Source organism: Dunckerocampus dactyliophorus, chromosome 19 (assembly GCF_027744805.1).
Source record: "Dunckerocampus dactyliophorus isolate RoL2022-P2 chromosome 19, RoL_Ddac_1.1, whole genome shotgun sequence".
In the NCBI taxonomy this organism is placed as follows: Eukaryota; Metazoa; Chordata; class Actinopteri; order Syngnathiformes; family Syngnathidae; genus Dunckerocampus; species Dunckerocampus dactyliophorus.
In genome coordinates this window covers 1,793,108-1,813,185 of record NC_072837.1, presented here as the reverse complement: position 1 = coordinate 1,813,185, position 20,078 = coordinate 1,793,108, and the positions used below count along the sequence as shown (strand labels likewise).

General features: G+C 42.6%; 4 protein-coding genes across 6 annotated transcripts in view; 1 reads left to right on the top strand and 3 right to left on the bottom strand.

Moving 5' to 3' along the window:
- Nucleotides 1-1,297: 1,297 nt before the first annotated feature.
- ctsbb (cathepsin Bb) lies at nucleotides 1,298-3,870 on the bottom strand. Its single transcript, XM_054761820.1, has 9 exons — nucleotides 3,760-3,870; nucleotides 3,609-3,694; nucleotides 3,352-3,466; nucleotides 3,150-3,265; nucleotides 2,339-2,424; nucleotides 2,126-2,269; nucleotides 1,922-2,038; nucleotides 1,514-1,642; nucleotides 1,298-1,436 (listed from the first exon to the last, which is right to left on the bottom strand). The coding sequence occupies exons 1-9, from the start codon at nucleotides 3,868-3,870 to the stop codon at nucleotides 1,360-1,362; spliced, it is 981 nt and encodes a 326-aa protein (XP_054617795.1). The 3' UTR covers nucleotides 1,298-1,359.
- A 1,231-nt stretch (nucleotides 3,871-5,101) lies between these two features.
- Nucleotides 5,102-10,251, bottom strand: fdft1 (farnesyl-diphosphate farnesyltransferase 1). 2 transcript variants are annotated; one of them, XM_054761609.1, is made up of 8 exons: nucleotides 10,034-10,251; nucleotides 8,849-8,946; nucleotides 8,016-8,199; nucleotides 7,631-7,759; nucleotides 7,342-7,533; nucleotides 7,037-7,213; nucleotides 6,389-6,541; nucleotides 5,102-5,954 (listed from the first exon to the last, which is right to left on the bottom strand). In XM_054761609.1, exons 1-8 carry the CDS (start codon nucleotides 10,130-10,132, stop codon nucleotides 5,742-5,744), a joined length of 1,245 nt encoding a protein of 414 aa, XP_054617584.1. In that variant the 5' UTR covers nucleotides 10,133-10,251; the 3' UTR covers nucleotides 5,102-5,741. The 2 variants fall into 2 exon arrangements, with proteins under 2 accessions (XP_054617584.1, XP_054617583.1); XM_054761608.1 differs by having other exon boundaries at nucleotides 8,849-10,206.
- The window catches only part of LOC129172148 (nuclear receptor coactivator 7), a 45,338-nt gene continuing 34,096 nt past the window's right edge, over nucleotides 8,837-20,078 (top strand). Inside the window, exon 1 of the mRNA XM_054761606.1 lies at nucleotides 8,837-9,245. The gene's annotated coding sequence lies outside the window, so the exon portion shown is untranslated. The remainder of the gene's footprint in view (nucleotides 9,246-20,078) is intronic.
- Nucleotides 11,120-20,045, bottom strand: gata4 (GATA binding protein 4). 2 transcript variants are annotated; one of them, XM_054761611.1, is made up of 6 exons: nucleotides 19,263-20,033; nucleotides 15,854-16,020; nucleotides 15,639-15,764; nucleotides 15,414-15,495; nucleotides 13,674-13,840; nucleotides 11,120-13,591 (listed from the first exon to the last, which is right to left on the bottom strand). In XM_054761611.1, exons 1-6 carry the CDS (start codon nucleotides 19,765-19,767, stop codon nucleotides 13,466-13,468), a joined length of 1,173 nt encoding a protein of 390 aa, XP_054617586.1. In that variant the 5' UTR covers nucleotides 19,768-20,033; the 3' UTR covers nucleotides 11,120-13,465. The 2 variants fall into 2 exon arrangements, with proteins under 2 accessions (XP_054617586.1, XP_054617585.1); XM_054761610.1 differs by having other exon boundaries at nucleotides 11,120-13,840; nucleotides 19,263-20,045.

The following is a 20,078-nucleotide window of genomic DNA, read 5'->3' as shown; positions in this document are numbered from 1 at the left end:
TGGGTTCAATATTAATAAATGGAATATTTTCATAGTTGGAGCATAGAAAGCCTGTTTATGACTTCCTAAATAAAATCTTTCCCATCGTTAAAGCCCTGTAGACATGAAATAACACCCCTATAGTCACCTTTACACTCCAGCTCAAGTGTAATGTGCAGGGTAGCAGATCCCTGCAGAGACACAAGTCAGCCATGACTTTAACCATTAGCAAGCTAGCGAGCTAACTAGTTATCTTCCAGTTTATTGACTGTATTCTAAACATAAGAAAAGTTGTTAAAACGGAGTCACAAGGACAGAGAAGCCAAAAACATACTGTATCTGACATGCCATGGCTCAAAGTCTCAATAATGGAACATTACTGACGTCTAGTGGCCAACACACCATAGTCGAAGTGTGCGAATTGAGCCCATGTGTTCGAACGGTAGCAATGTCAGATGCGCATGCGCTGAGTATTATAATAATTATATGAAATAATATGATTTTATATTTAAAAGTTATGCTCAAGAGAGAAAGACTGTGACCAGATTGTGTAACTTTGCACTCTTTCTAGGTTTTCCTCAATGAAAATGGTTTAATCAGTGGACATATAACCTAATTGTCATCCCCAGTTGCAAGAGTATCACAATTACTCCTCAGGTGTCAAACTTAATGCCTGGGGGCCAGATCTGGCCCGCTACATCGTTTTATGTGGCCCGCAAAAGCCTGGAAAAAAAGTGTCAGAAATGCACTTCACCTTTTTCTGACTCAACATATTTGTTCTTTCATTTTGACAGAAAAATTGTACTGCATGCAGTTCTTTTAAACTTTAATATTAACTGATCCTGCAACAGGATATTCCAAGCATTTTTTGTAGTGGTATCATTGAATATCAGTTTGTCACCTTGACTTCTCATTTCAAAGCAAGTTATTTCATCAATGAAAATGAGTTTGACCCCCTGGTTCTAAACTATAGAATCATTACTATGCATGCATGTTTTGTTGGCTTCAGTGAAGGTGTAGTGACATGTGGGAGTTTGCAGTTTTCTGCATTGTGTCAATTAAAGGAAATGTCAAGTAATTATCATCCTCAATCAAAACAGTATTTTTATTACTTTTGTAGCTAATATGATCTGTAGCATCATTATTATATGTGCCTTACGGCATGTTTTGTCGACAAGTGGCTCATTGGGTGACGCTAGTAAAACGTGAAAGCAAACCACTGCATCGGCTTTAAATGGTGTGAAAGATTTGTGGTTGCGCACTTTCAGACACAGCAACTATAAAATGTGTAAACTACTGTAAAAAGTCAGAAAATAATGTGCAAAAGTATCCTAAATTCATGCTTTTAAACTCATGATGCTTAATATTCACTCTCAAAATCTAGTTGAGCGGGATTCCTGCCACCACCTCCGACTCGATCCCGCATTCATCACTTCCACGCTTGATCTTGAAAAAACCTTTTAAGGTGAAAACAAACGTGATTTCAGACCACCACATCTTTATCCGTTATTTGAATTTGATGATCTTTGCATACCTTTGTCCCCCCAGTCACTGTTCCAGGAGTTGGCTGCCAGCCAGTAAGGTGTCCCATCCTCCTGCCCCCAGCCTAGAAGCTTGATGGCGTGGCCCCCCAGCATCTCCCCTGTCACATGCTGGTACACACCTAAGAGATACAGTGCAATGCATAATGGTACAGTAAGTCTTTGTTTTATTGGGCATTTGTTGCTAGTCACTGCCTCGTTGCAGAGAAGGGACAGGGAGAACAAATGACTCTAATATACAAACATTATGAAGCACGTTTATTTATCCACACTAATCTCATTGTTAACTCCACTACTTTTTTATTAACTATGAACTACAATGTTTTTTTTCCACCACAGCGCCATCTGCTGGATGTGGTGGGGCACTGTGCCACACAAAATCAGCCCCCGAGTAAACTCACCAGTCTTGTACAGAGGAAAATCCGCATAGACAGTGAAAGCAGCCTCCACAGGTCCATTCGCGTAAAGCTCCTTCATGATCTGCTCCTGCTTGGAAGAGACGCTATACGCCCGTCTTCCTGTGGTGGAAGACGTGGATGCCAGGATGAATACATGGAATTAGCATGGTATAAAATATTGTGCTGTGTTGTACTTGGCCTCCATACCAAAGTGCTTGTCCTTGGGATAAGACAGCGAGTACCCGTCAATGCACTGCTCCACACATTTGGGAGTGTCCTCCTCGCCCTGACATAGAGGACGCGTTCCATTGACGTGATGCTCACACGGGGCCAGGGAGTATGGACGGCAGCCTGCACGCGGTCACCGTGAAGTCGAGAGAAAACTGAGTCTGGTCTTCATCACGTCTGGGATGAACTTACCCACTTTGGAGTTGTAGAGGCCGCCGGTCACAAGGCCCGTCTTTACCCAGAAGTCCCAAGCAGCGGAGGGAAAGCCACCAAAACACCTACAAACACAAACAAGTGACATACCAAATAGATTCCGGGCCTCAATTAATATGTGTTGGACGGACTCAAGCCTGACCACTGCCCAGAAGCATGGCATGCACCTCAGGGCGGCGTAGCAAGCGAACAGTGCAGACGAGAACGTGAGATGCATTCACAGACATTATTTTTTATCTCTTTCCCCAGATGAAGACCCATGACCAACTAAAAACTGCTCTGCGACCTACTTTTGCGCTGTGCTCGGCTATAAACACGTTTCCAACAAGCTAGCTGGGTTCAGTACACCACATTCTAATTTGGTTAGCGTCTCCCAGCTAGCAGCATGAGCTAACAGTTCTTTGGTTAAAAAAACAACAAGATTTTGAAAAACACTGAAAAGTGGGTTGAAAAAGAAACAAATCAATAATAAAATATGCAAAATGCTCTTTGGCATTGTCTCACAGCCATGCGGCAACTGCACACTTCACTATTGGAGAAAATATAGCTGACTTTTAGTCTCTATGCACTTCCTAAAAACCGGTGTAATTCAGGACAAGGAGCCCAAATTAGTCAAAAGTGTCAATTATGTAAGGTTTCAGCTGAGGCTCCTTGGTGCTCGCTCAATCTTGCAACAGCATAGCAAGGTTTCCCCAGAACAGTGTCACGTCTTATCGCTGCTCCATTTTGCCTGCCTGTGTTTGACCCAATACTTTTGTCCACATTGTGCAGCTGGACTTGTCTCCCTCACCCCATCCCGCATTCATCACAGCAGGAGAGAAGATCTTCTGCTGAGATCTCCACAGAGATTTTCCCACCACTGTGGATGCATAGTCTGTCCGATATTGCCTCAGCTGCCCCAAAGGCCTGTTCCAAAAAAACCACAGCACTACTACATGTTTGCTCTATTCAAAAAGGGGTTTTGTTTGCTTGTTTTTTATTCTCTCCTTTACCCAGCAGGACCCGCAGGAGCCCTGGTCTCGGATCTGCTTGACAGTGGGACACTTGGGCCACTGCTGGCGTGCGTCAAAACTGTCTGGAAGTTTTATGCCTTCAATGTCGTGAACTCTGAACGAAAGAGAGAGAGAGAGAGAGAGAGGACAATGATGGAGCTTTGCAGATAAGAAGCACCTGCTGATAGTCAACTGAGCAGGTCATATGATCCACCACACACACACAGATTTATAGATGTTTTTTAGATGAAAGTTACATTTTTGGTGCGTTGGCTGCATTCAGTATGGTACCACACAGCCCCTTCACATAGCTGATATCAACCTTTTGAAAGTTCTGCCCTGCCTGGAGCACACAGAGGAGATTAGCTGCAGTCACCGTAGCAAATGCAATCACTCAAATGTCCCCACCTTCCAGGTGGTGTTGGCCTTGTTGATAGCCGTTATCATCTCCATGGAGAGAGGTGAAAAGTCAGCCCAGGTGACGGACACCGCGACAAAAAGGAGGGCAAGTGAACGCATCCTGCAACAACACGCAACGCTGTTTTTAATCGCATTATTTCATCAACATGCAGCTCATCATTTCTATGGAACAAACGCATGAAGGTGCTGAAACCAGTGCACAGAGTGAACCTTCTTCCTGCCTGTTTGGAGGCGGGAGATGAGGAAAACAGACACGCATGCACATGGCGATATATCGAGCCTGGCAAAATGATTGATTCACTTTCATTTATTGTCTGATTAATTCATGACTTTATTATCGTCCCAGGCCGAGTGCCCCACGAGACTTTTTTTTTCCTGAACGTTTTAATCTAGCGAGATCTTGTGACACGAGATGTTGTGACACCCCCTGGTCACCAGGTTCCTCTAATGAAGGGTTTCCCTTAGGGTTTTAGCTCAAACCATTTTTGACATGACTACTTGCAATAGTGATTATTTATATTATAGATGAAGTGTATGCAGTTTTTAGGGTGGAAGGCATTACTTTTCTAATATTGTACTTTTATATATTTTTTTTTTATCATTTGCTCAGCACATAATGATACTTAATCAAAATATCTACTAGTATTACATGTATTATTGACATAATCATATATTTTTTCTACAGCATAGATGTCATGTATTGCCATAATGTGGGTATATATATATATATATAAATGAATGATAAATTACAGACATTGCATATTTATTGTAGTATCCTGTATTAGCATGCTGAGAGTTTGAACTAGTGTTCATCTATTACATGCTTTCATTGTATGAATTGATGTTAAATTAAATTGTCTCCATTAAATACACGATTAAAGCAGCAACAATATCAACATTTGACAAAATATTCGGCAATGGCAGAATCCTTAACATTGACTTGTATTGAGGACTTTTATTTCTCCAATTAAAATCATTAAAAATATTATGAAAGCTTAGATAAGACAAATGTAACATTGAATTCAACCAATAATCAGATAGATAAGAAGTTTACCTGTGTGGTGTCAGTCAGTGTCCTTGCTTAGCCGAGACAAAATACATTAAAAAAAAACAAATGCTCTGACTTTTTACTGTTATTTTTATAAGCTGCACGTCACTGAGTCACACGCTGGTTTAATGAATAGATTGTCATATGGCACGGCCCTAAAAGGCGCCATGCACCAAATATAATTCCAAACCAAAAATCCATAGTCCTATGTGTTCCACCAAAACCTTAAAAAGTCCTCCACTAATGCTCCCAATTGTAAAAAAAATACTTCAAACCAATGTGTTTACATCCTCTCACCATTTTATTTGCTGCAATATATTCATATAAATCTATTGTTCACATTACATAGCAATGTTTGTATAGTGTACTTTGGCTCTGGGTTTCTGGGTTTTTTCCTTTACAAAAAAAAAAAAAACTCAACTCACCAAAGCTCTATTAAGGACACTTCACTAGCAGCTTCAGAATACATAAATGTACAAATACATTTACGCAGTCTTTTTTTTTTTTTTTTATATCACCCCCTTTACATAAAACCCTATGAGAATGAATCTCCAAGGAGCTGGAACAAACACAGAGGGGATGCCTTGCAATATACAGTATATTCTTAGCTTTCAACTTCATTTGAGCAAAATAAGATGAAATGCGAAACAAATGAATTTTGGTTCATGAAGTGTTTTCCCTTATATCACATCACTATTTAAACATAAAGGGAGAAAATGATTACAAATGAAGCAAAACCAAATGAACATAAACGCCTAACAGCAAGAATCCATTCTATGCTGGTGATTTTACCCACACACAACTGTGTGTAAACAATGAATTCACGTGCTAGTGCTTATTTGCTGTTGTGCTTCTACCATTCACAGGTGAAGTGGACCCCCACAGCAGTGAAGGAGGTGTAATAAGTCTGTATGGGGGGCATTTACTGTCCCTGCATGTCGCCCTGTGCCTGCGCCGCTGTGGCACTGAGGTACTGCCAGCTGACGGCGGCCAGCAGCATGGCGGCCGACAGGTACATGGGCGACAGGTGGTGGCTCCTGATGGGGATGCTGGACTGCGACTTCTCTCTGATCAGGGCCAGGATGCGCAGGGTCTTGTCCCGTGACGGGTCAGTGAGGGAGACCTTGTGAAAAATCTGGAAAGGAAAAGCCAGCAAGTTTTAAAGTTGAGTAAACACATCTATCCTTGATTTAACCAGGTAAACCTCTTTTCCAAGAGTGACCTGGCCAAGACAACAGCATAAGACACAATTTAAAAACAGACACATTTACCGAGCTCATTTATTTTACGTTCTTTAAACTAGATTTCAATTCTCCTCAAGTCACAAGTTCAGATCAATTTAAGTCATTTTGCAAGTCATTTCATGCACAGGGTGCAGCATACTGGAATGCTGTCTTACCCAACTCTGTTCTGACTCTAAGAACCACCATCATCGTTTTTCTGAGAGCACAGAGCATACTGTTGTTGGTATTTATGCACGTATGTGCAGCGGTAAGACAGGAGGAGCCCAAGAATACATTTGGAAACATGAGGACAGTGGATAGAAAGAAACACAGAAAACATGGCCACCTCTTGGCTGTACTGGCTGATGATGTTTTGCACTGCTCGCATATTAGTGGCCTCCATCATGAGAGTCACAGCCTGTCCCTTTCGGATCTTTACCACTCCCTGGAACACCATGGGGTTGTTGTAGCACGTCGACAGTGTAGCTATTGCCATCACCTGGTCAACAAAGGAATTACACATTACGCAGAAATGAGTGTGCATGCACAATGACTGTACAGTCATTACATTTGGGACATATTCCATGTCTCACATGTGCCCTGCTAATAGGACCGACGTTTCAGTAATAATGTGCATAATTTCATAGTTTTATTAAGCAATAATATTTATGCAAGATGTTTTGTTTCCAAAGATGTTTAATTTCTTTGTTATTCACTAACCTGCAAGTCTACTTTTATTCGTTCATTTACATTGCACTTCAAAGAACATAATGGGGCTGGGTTTACGGTAATGCACCACCTAGCCGCCAGAGGGAGACAAGGACGCTCTTAACCCGAAGCTGTCTAGCTTTGCATACAAATATAATTAGTTTTACAATAGTTATGTTTTAATTTAGTATTTTCTTAAACAATGAATGGCTAAATTGGTATATTTAAACAGAAATAGTGAGAATAACCCTGGTGGTTGAAAGTAAGCGGGCAAAGTATGTCTTACCTGAGGAATAGCACAGAAATTGAAGACGCTCTGGTTGCGCAGGCGGGTCAGGTAGGCGATGACGTCTGGCACGTGGCGCAGAGCATCAGTGACCAGCAGGTTGAGACATGACAGCGCTGATTCCAGCTTCTCAGGCTGGGCCAAGTCCTCCAGTCGGCCTGCAAATTGGCTCCATGCCTTCCATATGAAAACAACACACCATTTTATTAGGCAAGTGAATGCTAAGGTTTCACTGGAAGTGAACATTTGAGAAGATAAATATGTTCTCCTCATGCACAGGTGCACAAAAAAAAGTGCATTTTCACCTCTTGTGGCCAGAAGGCACGTCCCTCCTGCGTGTCCTCCAGATAATCTCGGATGATGTTGGTCTTCTGGAGGAAGAGCCCCATGGAGTTTGCTAACTCCGTGTCCCAGCCCACCTCAGGGTCCTCCAGCAGTGACGCCGAGAACAGGCGCGAGAGGCCAATGCCCACAAGCCCTGCCACATAGTGGCAATACTGCACGCGTGGTTATCAAACACACACAGTCACACTGTGAGTGTATTTACATAGAAGCGTGAATGCTTTGTGAAAGAAACACAAAGACAAGGCCAACCTGGTCCCACTCCTTCATGGAGCCCACGTTCTTCTCTAGGAATTCAGCCATTCCTGCTCCCATTCGGTGGCAGATATCTGAGATAACCTCCCTGTATTCCTGAGCCAGGTTTCGGAATTCCAGTGATATCTGCTTGGCACACACAAGTGGCTGTCACATTTATCACCAAATTCACAAGAATGACTTGCCTTTATATAACAAAGCTGACATTTTTGTCATTGAACAAAATGTTTATTGCTGTGGTTGTCGTTTGCAGTGATGTACAACAGCACCGCAACACACTGGGAGCTGTTTCTAATATTTTGCATGTAGTCTAATACATAACCAAAACATAACGAACAGTGCAAACTACAATCACAATATTGTCAGGTGAATTCCTACTGACCGTGGGGAAGTCCTCCAAAACCTTCCGGTCTTTCTCCCGGCTCTCGCTGAAGCTCCAGGTGTCCTGGTACAGGTAGGTGTGGAAATCATTCAGCATGGGGACCTTCTTGTCCAGCGGGATGCTCATGTCGTCCTCCACCGTGTCCAGCGCCCGCAGCACCAGGTAGAAAATGCAAACGGCGTGTCTGAATGAGAGGGGAGAGTCGCGGGGACAGGAATGCTGATTTACAGAGTGGCAGAAAGAGCACACTTTAAATTAGACACACAGCTGAAGACGACTTCCCTTTGTGTCTTAACCACTCACTGGCCACTTCATTAGGTACACCTGCACTATATACTGTATGCATATACTTTGACTACATATACAGATTTTTCATGTCCTACAACAGCACAGCACTCCTGTCATGGATTTTTGGTTAGCATTTTTTGCAGGAGGTCCTTAAAAACACACAGCACTTCTGTCATATGGAGGATCTTTGACTAGTATTTTTGCAGTATGACCTTAAAAACAGCAGCACGCTCCTGCCATATACATCTTAGACTAGTGTGAACTTATTGCCAGGTTTGGAATTCATGACTTCTAAAAATGTGGAGGTATGGCAGATGGTGAAGGGAGAACCCCCCCCCCCAGTCCTTGGCTTTCTAAAATTGTGACACCCCCCTCCCCCAGAACAATTTACTTGATTAGCCCTTACTTACTTACACGCTGTTAAATTTGATTGACAAATTAAACTTTGACTACAGTAGTCTGTATTGTCCTAAGGATGACACGACGGGCTTGCAGACCATGGGGACACACCCCTTGCGGGAAGTCACAATAGTTTGTGTACTCACCTTAGCTCCCCATCCAAGGCCTGAATGACAGCTGCAAAACTCCTGCTGGTTTGATTGAGGTACACATAACACGTCCTCAGGCTCTCGCTCATGGACTCCTGGCAGGACAGACAAAAGAAGGCCGTGTGTCGACTGAACCCCGCTGGTCTGAGGGCGCTTGAGGGCCGGGCGGCCTCTTGTAGGCCCCGCTCTCCGAGTCTCCAGCCCGCCAGGAGGGAGCGAGGATGGGCGGGCGTTGAGCCCCGCGGTGCTACCGAGAGAGAGCGCTTGAACACGGACAGAGAGATGGGACACTTGCAGCACGCTCCGGCGGCCATGCGAGGAGCTCGACGACGACGAGAACGCCGCGGCTGGGCTTTGGACTGGACGTTTCGACGAAGACGAGCAGCTGGGCGAGGTGAGCTTCAACCTTGGAGGGGGGGCGCTAAACTAAACTTTGTGCATAGCGTGTGTGTGTAGCGTAGAGCCCCTCCTTCCTACACAACTCTCCGGTAGGTTGCTGTTTGTTTACGGCTCCATGCTAAAAGTTCGCCATGCACATTCGTAGCACTCTTTATACAGTTACCTCTAGTTTAGCTCACTATTTTTACAATGTAATCTTGCATACTTTGACGCTTGCACTCATTGGTCAAATTATTACCTACGTCCGCTCTAATACAAGAGCTGTATGAACAATTATACTGTAAAAAGAGAATGCTCTGCTTATACTTGTATGTTCCTAAATGCATTCGTTCGTCACGAGAGGTAATCCTAATATTCTCTCTCTTGCAGTGTCAATCAAAAGTGAGCATTAGTATAATTGGTAATGCCGCTTTGCATTGGATTGTGTCCCAGGTGTACCTATGCTGTGGACAGAGTGTTTTCAAATGGGGACATCTAGTGGCACATTGGTGTAATAGCAGATACCTGCACCTACTTATCTCATCCACCCAAACGATGCAGTTTGTGAGTACGTTTCCACGAAATATTACCAGTTGCAAAGAATTATGATGCATTTAATTAATTATCAATGTGTAGTTGATCATATCCGTTTATGTCGGCTTCAAAACGATGGCATTAGCGGCCAAACATGCGCCTAGCATCTTTCTCTGGGCTTGTTATGTAACATTTTGTAACAAGATAAGCATCCTCCTTCTTCCTTTTGCTTTTAGATGACATTTTATAGAATTGTGTCCTTTTACTCACGTAATCCAATTTGGGCATGACGGCTCTGCAGCCTCCCATCTTAAACTTGAAGAGGTTGAAAATCTCTTCCGGGTGGCCCAGAGACTTGAGAACGTCCATGTTGCTCCAAAATCAAATGCTGAATCGTAATCGTGTGTGTGGGGGGGTCTCCATTCAAAAAAGGATACAGAAAGCTACTCTCGCTGCTAAGGCCAGATCGACCCACGCCTGTGACTGGTTGGCGTCGCATGGGTTCAGCGGGCAGGGGCCAATGAGGGAGCAGAACGACTGGTGTGATAGCCCGCCTACGGCGACGTCACTGGAGATTGGCTTATGATTGGCTCTTAGTTGTGAGCCAGGAGGTTGAGGAAAGGTCGCGCAAGTGTAATCCTACTTGGCTACAAATACAATTAGGCGCACTAGCTAATATAACGCTAGCCGTAGATGTACAGTTTCACAAATGCAATGCTGTGATTGGTCCATTGATGAGAGGAACGCCCACTTCTGCAAGTCAAACCAGATGCCTTCCAATACGGAAGTTGTATTGAAAACATAGTTTTTGATTGCAGTTTGAAGTGGCAGAGAACTGCAATGTGTAATAATGAGAGGTGTTTCTCATATATTGGTGACCTTATTTAGCTCCATGAGAGTGGCCAGATATTATCCTACGATACCAGCCAATTAGATTACAACACCTAACACCTATTAATATGATGGAGTGCAGTGCTAAATCAATGCATACCAAAATGATAATATTTTATTAGAAGTCTTGCATTGGTCCTCAGTACGTTGCGCAGGTTATGGCCAGTGAATTTTGCAGCATTATAAGCTCACTAACCTTTATTTGCTCCAGTATAAGTACATGTCAGTGTGTATTATAGAATGGCCAGTACCAGTACATTGGACGTTATCCTGTCCACTTGATATTTGAAATTTGGCACATGTTCTCAGTTGTTGGGTTACTTTCAAACTCATGCCACAATAATAAACATACAGTATAGGCTACTAAAACTTGAGCATAATTATCTTTAGTGAAGGCATACATTTTAGTACAGCTCCAGTATTGACTCTCTTTCCGGACGTAAATAAAACAACCTGAATCAAGTGTGCGGTCACCTTCCCTTTATTAAATGCAAATGCAAACATTTGTCCTTGTACACCATGCATTTGCATCGTGTCCAATTGTGTACTCCGTTAAGAGCCACAGCGGCACCAGAGAGAAGGTATCAGGTAGTGTCATGTTAGTGCATCTCAATGCAATATAGCACAAATGGTGAATTACACAATTATACTGGAGTGGAGAGCCTTTACATACATGTAAATAAAGTTGCCGCTTAGCCTACGGAACGCAGCACAATATACCACATTTACACACAAAATACTGTACAGTCATGACACACAAGCCCTAAAATGAAGGTTACACAGGATGCTAATTAGAACGTAATGTCACTGTGGGGGGCACCTTCACAAATAAATACTAACAGGGATTTATGTAGCGACAGTATGGCTAGTAAGGAGGGGTGAATACTTTTGTTTTTTTCAGAAATTTGTAGGAAATGATACAAAACATGAAGCACAAGCACAAAATAATTTATGCCCTGGTCAAATTTTGAGTTAAAGGTCAATTCTTATTTGTTGAGTGGTAACTTGTGGTTGGAAATTTACATCTATTTTTTTTTTTTTTAGAGATATTAAGACATTGGACAATTTTCAGGCAACTCAAAAAAGGCTTTTAACCTCTAGAACAGGGGTGTCAAACTGGTGCCATGGAGGGCCGAGACACTGCAGGTTTCTTTCCAGCCAGTCACTAAAGCAGGTGATTTTAATGATCAACACCTTCAGTTTGAGGGAAGGAGCTCATCAATTAAATCACCTGCTGAAGAAACTGGTTGGAGAGAAAACCTGCAGCGTCTCGGCCCTCCAGGGTACGAGTTTGACACATGTGCTCTAGAATAAACTAGAATACTGAGTCTAAAAATGTGGTATGAGTAGTACCACACTAGAGGTACTCAAGAACACCGGAGATTTAAAATAAAAATAAATGTATATTAACACATGTTTCAAGCTAAACCTTGCAAAAATGTTTTACATGCAGGTTGACCACTGACCTGGAGTATTCTGTAATACTCCACTATAACCTTAGAACTTTGGATGTGCATGTACATATTGAATAAGTGTATGAAACATTGTGGATATGGACGTTTTTGTCCAAATGTATTTAGCTTTTTTATTTTTTTAAATGCATCATCTCATAAAAGTGTCTTACAGTCTTTGGTCCACTTTATAATAATAATTATTAATAATAATAAAAATAATAACGCAGTCATCCCTCCTTTAATTGGTTCCAGGCTCGATCGCGATAAGTGAATTGGGGATTAAGTATTAATAAACGGAATATTTTTGTAGTTAGAGCATAGAAAACCTGTTTCACTTTCTAATAACATTATTAGAACCTCATAAACATGAAATAACACCCCAATAATCACTTTTATACGACTGTTATTCTTCATTTACATCACATTGTGCAGGCTAAGGGACCACTGCAGGGACGTAAGAGACGGCTGCCACTAGCATAGCAAGATACCCAACTAACTAGTTAGCCTCTCCAATTTACTTACTCCAAACTTAACAAAGTGTTTCACACGTGGTGGGGAAGAAGGATAAAGAAGCCAAAAACTTACCACTTCCACACGGAACGAGAGGAGAACCTTTTTTTTTTCCACTCAAACTCAGCCATGGCATGTCGGCTCGGCTCTGCTGGCTCAGTAGCCAGTCTCCATGCAGTGTGAAAGGTCATGTAATCCAACGTCATGTCTCGTAACATTACTGATGCCCAGTGACCACAATACTGCATAAAACGTGTCTTTCTACATTTTTGGACAAATAATAGGCCATAGTCAACCACGAAACAGTGAAAATGTTATTTTTTAAAAAAAACAGCTACAATGTGAGTGAGCGATATCCGAACCGCGATATAGCGAGGGATGACTGTAATACTATATTTTGCTATTTCAGTGTATGTTTTTCCCCAAAAATGCGTCGATTAAAACCACAAAGCTTATTTTCAAGTCATTTAGTGGGTTTCTACTAATCACAACGTTACATTTTCCATCTAAATGCTTGCGAGAACAGGCTCAGGTTCAACGTTCATGTGGGTGCAATTTACAGTTCTGCCAGCAGAGGGCTCTACTTGCCTACAACGTCCATATCGCGTGTTTGCATTGTGCAACACGTTGGCCGCTGACGTTATCAATTTTAAGAGTAGACCCTGTGTCAATACTGATTGTATATTGAACTCTGACCTGTTTTGGTGTCACATATTGAACATAAATCAACTGTCAGGTATTTAAGTCAAGTAGAGCAGGTGGGAGTGACATAACCTGGTTTTTCATAGTCAGTCTTTTCTGCTCTTCAATTTGTCTCCATCCTGCCTTGTGGAGGATCTGCTGTGTTCTAAGCCAGGATGAGGTTGTTCCACGGCTCGGCTTTTGAGCTTGACGATGCGCCGTGCCCCCCCGGGGACATCTTGAGAGGAAGAGCCCCCCCTTGAGCTGTCATGTAGGCCGGCAGAGCTGAAACCTACAGTCCAACATAGACAAACCTGAGCATTTATAGGCAGCAGATCAATAGATGGAAACGATGACGTGTTAAGCAAGCCTACCTGTGTGTGCGCACTGCTGTGTGTGTACAAGATGGGCGTCTCTGGTTCTGTCTTAATGTGCCGGGCCTCCTCGGACATGGAGGAGGTGCTGGAGGAGGAGGAGGTGATGGAGGCCCGGGGAGTGCTGCTTGTTGGTGTCATTGGAGCCCCCTCAGTGCCTGGACCCCCTGCGGGGTACCACACTCATATTAGCACACAAACACAGCAGGAGGCTCACATAGGCCTTCTGATGACTGTGTGTGTGTGGGTGTGTGTGTGGGGGGGGGGGGGGGGGGAATGGTTGTATAAGGTGCATTTTTTTTTATTTTTTTTTAATTAATATGAATTTCTTTTTAAATAGATATCATTTTAACCTTTTACAGGCAACATTTTAACCTACCAAATTATTTCATATATTGTTCATCACCATTTAAAAAAAAATCTATCTGCTGTAATAATAATAGTAATATTGATGTATTTATTTTTGCTTTTTTTAATAGTGTAAAACCTTAACCCCAGAAAATGATTGTAGCACATGATGTCATTATTATTCAAATAATTAGAATAAAATGTGTTTGTAATTATTATCTTAACCGTTTTAGTACAGCGTTTTAAACCCACAACATTGTTGCAGTATGTTACAGTATGTTAGGAATAACAATAATTGTGTGTATTTTTAAAATTATGTTGACCTTTCACTGGGCAGGAAAACATTTGTAGCACTTGAGAAGACCTTTTCAAAAAATGTACTCCCAGTTATGATTAGATTTGTCATTTCCAAACTAGTATAATAGATTTTCATAATCGGTAGTTTCAGTGTGTTCAATAAGTTTAGTCCATATCAGCCCAGTTAAGTTTAGTTACCAAATGTGATTCTTTGCCCCGTAAAAGTCTAGTTTCAAAGCGGGGGTCGCCAACCCGTCGATCGTGAGCCACTAGTCGATCTTTGGGACTTTTCCGGTCGATGGCGAGAACGTTTTGAAAAAAATGTATTATCGTAACAGTGCCCTCACGTCCCGGAGAGCGACCAACAGACACGCATTCTGTTCACTGAACACGCCCGTACGCCTCGTGGCTATCCAGGCAGCAACCCGCAAACCCCAACAAGGAGCCCAGTCCCCAAAACCCGGCCGGAAGTACAGTAGTACACCCGGTAGCCTCCTGCACCGACTCGCCCCCCGCGCTAGCAAAAAGTTCGAGCGAGCGAGCGAGAGAGGGAGTGACAGCGCTGCAGTGATGTGCTTGCGCACACAACAGTAATTATTGCACGTTAATAGGGCTCAAAGTCTGCCTTTGCTAGCTCAAAGTTAGGGCACAAACGTAACTCCATACACGTGCACCTCCAAAAAAATCTGCTCGTGAAGTGCTGCCTATCGTAGCGCATTGACCAGCCAGCCCCCGTCTCCCCCATCTGCATAGCTCGTCCACTTCACTGAGCCAGCAAGCCTAATAGTTTGTGGTTTGCTCTGAAGCAGACGCCACAACCCAAACCCCGACCAAGAGCCACACAAGTAGGGGTTCCCAAAGTGCAACTCAGGGGCCATCTTTAGCCCATCGCTGCAGGAACAAAATAAAATTCAAGAAACAGCAAAAATAGTAAAAATACAGCAAAAGGATATATACAGTATATCCTGTTTGTTGGGGGGGGGGTTGGTAGATCTTGTGCAGGTTCACGGCCGAGAGCAGGGATCTTGGTCTCAAAGAGGTTGGTGACCACTGTTTCAAAGCTTTGAAATTCACTTGAACAATATTGAAGCTAACCAGTTTGGGTCTTGCTCAGGTTCTTAGGTTTGCGTTTGCGGGTCTGGATCCCCTCTTTCTTCATAGCCAGAGGTCGCGGGACCTGTCAAGAAGAGAGCATGGATGTGTTAAAAACAGGTAAAAAAAAAAAAAAAAAAAAAAGAAACTTTATGAAGATAAAAATGCTGTTTTGGTTGATTTTCAAATGGAAAGAGTACACGTCTCTTTTTGTTGTTGTTTCTTTACCCCGTGGAGTTTCATGTAGAGGCCACAGGCGTTGCAGACAGGCTCTCCCTCCGCATTTCGTCGCCACAGGGTGGTGGTGGTGGTGTGGCAGTTGGTGCAGGACAGGCCGACCCTCCTGGAGGCCGACTGGGTTGAGAGGTGGGCACAACACACGTCGGAGCGATATCAGAGACAAAGCAAATGTCCCAAGAGGAACCCTCGTGTTTTACACCCACCAGTCGTCTCTGGGGTTTGATGAGAGGTCTGTTGATGCCGTTCATCTTATGGTAGAGTCCGCAGGCGTTGCACAGGTAGTGGCCCGTGCCGTCTCGCCTCCACAGCGGCGTGGACATGGCGCCACAGTTGACACATTCTCGACCCTCTGCAAAGTCGTCAAATATATCTGAAAGGAGCAGAACAACTATGAATTTGATGAAAATGATTCAAAGTCATCTTTCCCGAACTAGAGTTAATTTGGGTCGATTGGGTAAAATGTTGGAAAGGTTCATGTTTTTAAAAAATCAAAGTCTTGTAGGCTATTATTTATTTCTTGAGCTGTTTCACAGCAGTCATTCTCACTACTGTAAAACTGTAAATACCCAATTTCTTTAAAGTGTTCCCCTAATTCAGGGAAGTTCAAAGTGCAGCCCAGGGACAATCTGGGCTAAAAAAAAACCCCAGCAAACATTTATTCAACACGACGGAATTCTGTGATAAGACAGCAACGGAGATCAAATTTCTTAGCAACGGATGGCTGTGATACAACATGAATATTATAATAAACATTTGTACAAATTAAAAAACGCATTCCTAACAAGTGCCGTAATAATAGCCGCCTGATACTCCCTGCAGTTGAGTAAATGAACACACATGACAGATGTGGCGTTGGCAGAGTCAGTAGAGTTCAATTCTATAGATTCAGGGTTTAAGGAAGCAGATTTCAGACTGTTTACATTGTTTATCACTTTTTGTCATTTTATTGTAAATTCATTGACTAGCTGAACACTTAAAAAAAAAAAAAAAAAGTGATTCTGCTGTGACAGAAAGTAAACATTTTGGCTTCGCAACATCCGACAAAACTCTGCAGCGCGTCAAAGAGGCTATTGTTCTGTAAGAATAATTCATTTCACTTCCAGAAGAAGAAGAAGTGGAGTTTTGACCAGCGCTGCAACAATTAATTGATGGTTAATCGATTAGTCAATTAATCGACATCTGTTTTGGTAAGTGATTGTTTTTTGGATTGAAATATGTAAATATTCTGATTTCAGCCTCTCAAATGTGAACATTTGTTACATTTCCTTAGTCATCCATGAAAGCAGAGCTATTATCTTTGTGTTTTAGCCAAAACAAGACAATCACACACATCAGCTTTGACTTTGGAAAACAGTGATGGGCATTTTTGCCTCTTTTCTGACACGTTGCGGACCCCAGCACTAACTGCAGGTGTTTGCAGGTGTGCTCATGTTCATTTGCTCCATCTACGGCCTAACACATCACTCCATTCATTGAAACAGCAAGCTTCAGACTAATCAACGAAGAAAACGATCATAATTGTATTTTTGTGTGCATTTATTGTTTTACTGAAGCAATTTGACATTTACATTTTTTATTATTTAGCATTATTTTCACAGAATATTCAAGCGGCAGCCTGGCGTTTGCGCGCTTACTCGCTCTGTCAGTTCAAATCTTCTATTTCTGAATAAAGAGGTGGAAATTAAAAATGTGTGTGTGTTTTTTTTTTAATCCAATTAATCGAAAAAAGAATCGACCTATCAGTCGGTTGTTGAAATAATCGTTAGTTGCAGTCCTGTAGTTTCGGCCTCCAGCCCTCGCCTGTGTAGTGGATGTGCATGCCGGCAGGAGGTGCAGGCCCTGCTGCAGGCCTCGCTGCTTATCTGCTTGCAGCTCCCCAGCAGATAAAGAGAGCGCTGCAAATAGAGCTCCATCACACTGAGACAAATAGAGACTCTGAGTCTCGCTCACTTCTCCCTCACAGATAACGTGACGTCTCACCACTGCTGCCCGCAATCTCCACAAGAACCACTTAGTTTGGCCCTCCTTAGCATGCTGCACTTGATGTTTAACATATTCAATCTATCAAAATGAATGACATGCAACCTATTTTGTGAAATAACACCGCCTGCTGCTAATCGCCAGATAGAGGAAGATCTGATCCAAGGCCGAGAGCAAAACAAAAGACAAGCCAAGGAAGGTATGACCTTGAGCCCGGAAGCTAGGGAGCCAACACATCAACACAAGACAATACACTTGTTGTGCTAAAAAATGTTATTTTTACGCGCCAATGTGTGTCCTTATCAGGGTTTAAAAACACTCCTTTAGCACCAAGAAGGACAAAGACTCATTGAATTGTATCATTGAAAAAGGAAACAATTTCACGTCGACGGAAGGACGGAAATGTGATGGAAGTGAAAAAACCACATTTGCAAATAAAGTAGAAATCAAATAAGTTGTGTCACTTTTAGGCTGGTTGTTGTCAGTGTCGTCAAGTGGAGAGGCCACTTTAGCGAGGCATGGAGTGTGACTGAAATCGTTAGATCAGAGGTCAGATTGGATCAATTCTCTTATCACGCTAACTGTTGCATCTCTTTCTCTTTTTTGGTTTTGTTTTTTTTCATCCAGGGGAACATTTCAATAAATCACCCAACTAACGAGGTGGTTACAGAACACGTATTTTACATCAAGTCAGCACTTTGTCATGTAATGGGATTAGCTGAAGGGTCGCACGTATTAAAAGGACACATTTACACTCCCGAAGAAACAAGAGCTTTTTATCACACTTACTCTTGTGAAACCCTTTATGGCTTTTAAATGAGTCGCGCTGTATTTTGACCAATTCTTGCTCTCATGGACCACAACTTTAACATACAGGCTGAAAGTGTTTATGTATGAAATGAATGTTATGAGTGTGACATAGATCTGATTACATGCAGTTCATTATTGCCATGACGCCGTGCTCCTTTACGGATCAAATGTTGGCTTAATTTTAAGGAAACAATTTGTTGTCACAGACTTACTTTAGAAAAATTAATTAGTAGTATAAATGTAACTTGTTTTTTTTAGCACAAAGTAAACGTTTAAACAGTTGCCATATAAGCCTAACTGAACTATGCAAAAAAAAAAGTTGTGCAAAATAAAGCTAATTTTTATATTCAATAAGGTGTTATGTAAAAATGGAATACACAAAATGAACATTGAAAAAAGTATATATTTCAAAATAGTCATAGGGCCTGTAGATAAGTGAAATGGACCATTTAGCTCCAGAAGTGTTTAAAGGTATAATGGTTTAGGTGGATGTTTTATTAACATTTTTTCACAGGAAAAATCTCAGGAAAAAAATGGGTTACTCTCATCGTTATTGAAACGTAATTTGCATAATTAAAGCAAACGTCAATCGTGTTTTAATCGGGTCATTCATTTCTTGCAGTTTCAGTATTTAACTCCGTGTTATTTGTAATATTTTATTCCAAGTAACGTTATGATGGAGCTGCCATGTAATTTAATGTAGTCGAAGTAGTGTGACTACTTCACGTTGTCACATCGTTTGTTTTTTAACGAAAAAAGAATGCTTGATATTTAACTTGAATAGTTAATTAAATCATTCATTGAATAAGAAGTCTTGCTCACCTATATTTGGGTGCCGTGTTGCTCCTGTTGGACCTCCGCTTTGCAGGCCGTGCAACACCGGGCTGTCAAAGGGTGACGCCGACCACGTTCCACCCACGTTCGGGCTCATATAGGCCGGGTAGGGGCTGTGGTATGACCCACCGAGACCCCGGGCGCTGTAGTGTTCTCTTCCATTCGCAGAGATGCCGAGTGGACTGCCGTAGGAGGCCGCCGCTGCCTGCTCCCTCGCCGGTGGGCTTGTGGAGAAGCTGAAACGCGGAGACACCGGGGAGTGGTTGTACGACGACACCGACTCGGCGCCAGGTTGAGCCCAGGCAGAGTGACTTGAGGCCGGCGTGCTCGTCTGTGACGCTCCGGGCGTCTGGAGGTAGGGCAGGGTGGGGATCATCGGGGTGACGACCCGGGTGGTGGGCACATAGACCGGGGATGTACCCGCGGAGTTGTGCAGGAAGCCTGCGTCGTAGGAAGGGTGTCCGTGGTTGGTGGTCATGATGCCCTGGTACATATCCACTCCTGGAAGATGCACATCCGTCTCAGGGTGGAAGGAATCACAAGTTTGGATGCACTTGTGTGTCGAGTGGCTTAATAAAATAGGTAAAAATGTTCTTTAATACGTGCACATCACGCTAAAATAAGAGCTGCTTTTGCCTGGTCCACCACAGCGATTTAATCTTATCAAATTAAGAATGAAGTGAAGGGGCAGAGAAAAAGAGGAGGAGTGAAAGACCTCCTCGATCAACATCTCTCTCTCTCTCTCTCTCTCCAACATATGGGAAACAGCATTTACATAATGATTAAGGCATCTTTATATTGCTA

What these genes read in the sequence shown, in the direction of transcription:
- ctsbb (XM_054761820.1), bottom strand. Translation starts at nt 3,870, where the DNA reads ATGCGTTCACTTGCCCTCCTTTTTGTCGCGGTGTCCGTCACCTGGGCT. An exon ending in CCTCTACAACTCCAAAGTGG is followed by an intron (nt 2,270 to 2,338) that starts GTAAGTTCATCC and finishes GACCGCGTGCAG; the next exon opens with GCTGCCGTCCATACTCCCTG. An exon ending in CAGTGACTGGGGGGACAAAG is followed by an intron (nt 1,437 to 1,513) that starts GTATGCAAAGAT and finishes TCACCTTAAAAG; the next exon opens with GTTTTTTCAAGATCAAGCGT.
- gata4 (XM_054761610.1), bottom strand. Translation starts at nt 19,767, where the DNA reads ATGTACCAGGGCATCATGACCACCAACCACGGACACCCTTCCTACGAC. An exon ending in TCAAACCCCAGAGACGACTG is followed by an intron (nt 15,765 to 15,853) that starts GTGGGTGTAAAA and finishes CTCTCAACCCAG; the next exon opens with TCGGCCTCCAGGAGGGTCGG. An exon ending in CCTGAGCAAGACCCAAACTG is followed by an intron (nt 13,841 to 15,413) that starts GTTAGCTTCAAT and finishes GGTACCCCGCAG; the next exon opens with GGGGTCCAGGCACTGAGGGG.
- fdft1 (XM_054761608.1), bottom strand. Translation starts at nt 9,165, where the DNA reads ATGGCCGCCGGAGCGTGCTGCAAGTGTCCCATCTCTCTGTCCGTGTTC. An exon ending in ATTTCTGTGCTATTCCTCAG is followed by an intron (nt 6,542 to 7,036) that starts GTAAGACATACT and finishes TTTGTTGACCAG; the next exon opens with GTGATGGCAATAGCTACACT. An exon ending in TCAGCCAGTACAGCCAAGAG is followed by an intron (nt 5,955 to 6,388) that starts GTGGCCATGTTT and finishes TTTCCTTTCCAG; the next exon opens with ATTTTTCACAAGGTCTCCCT.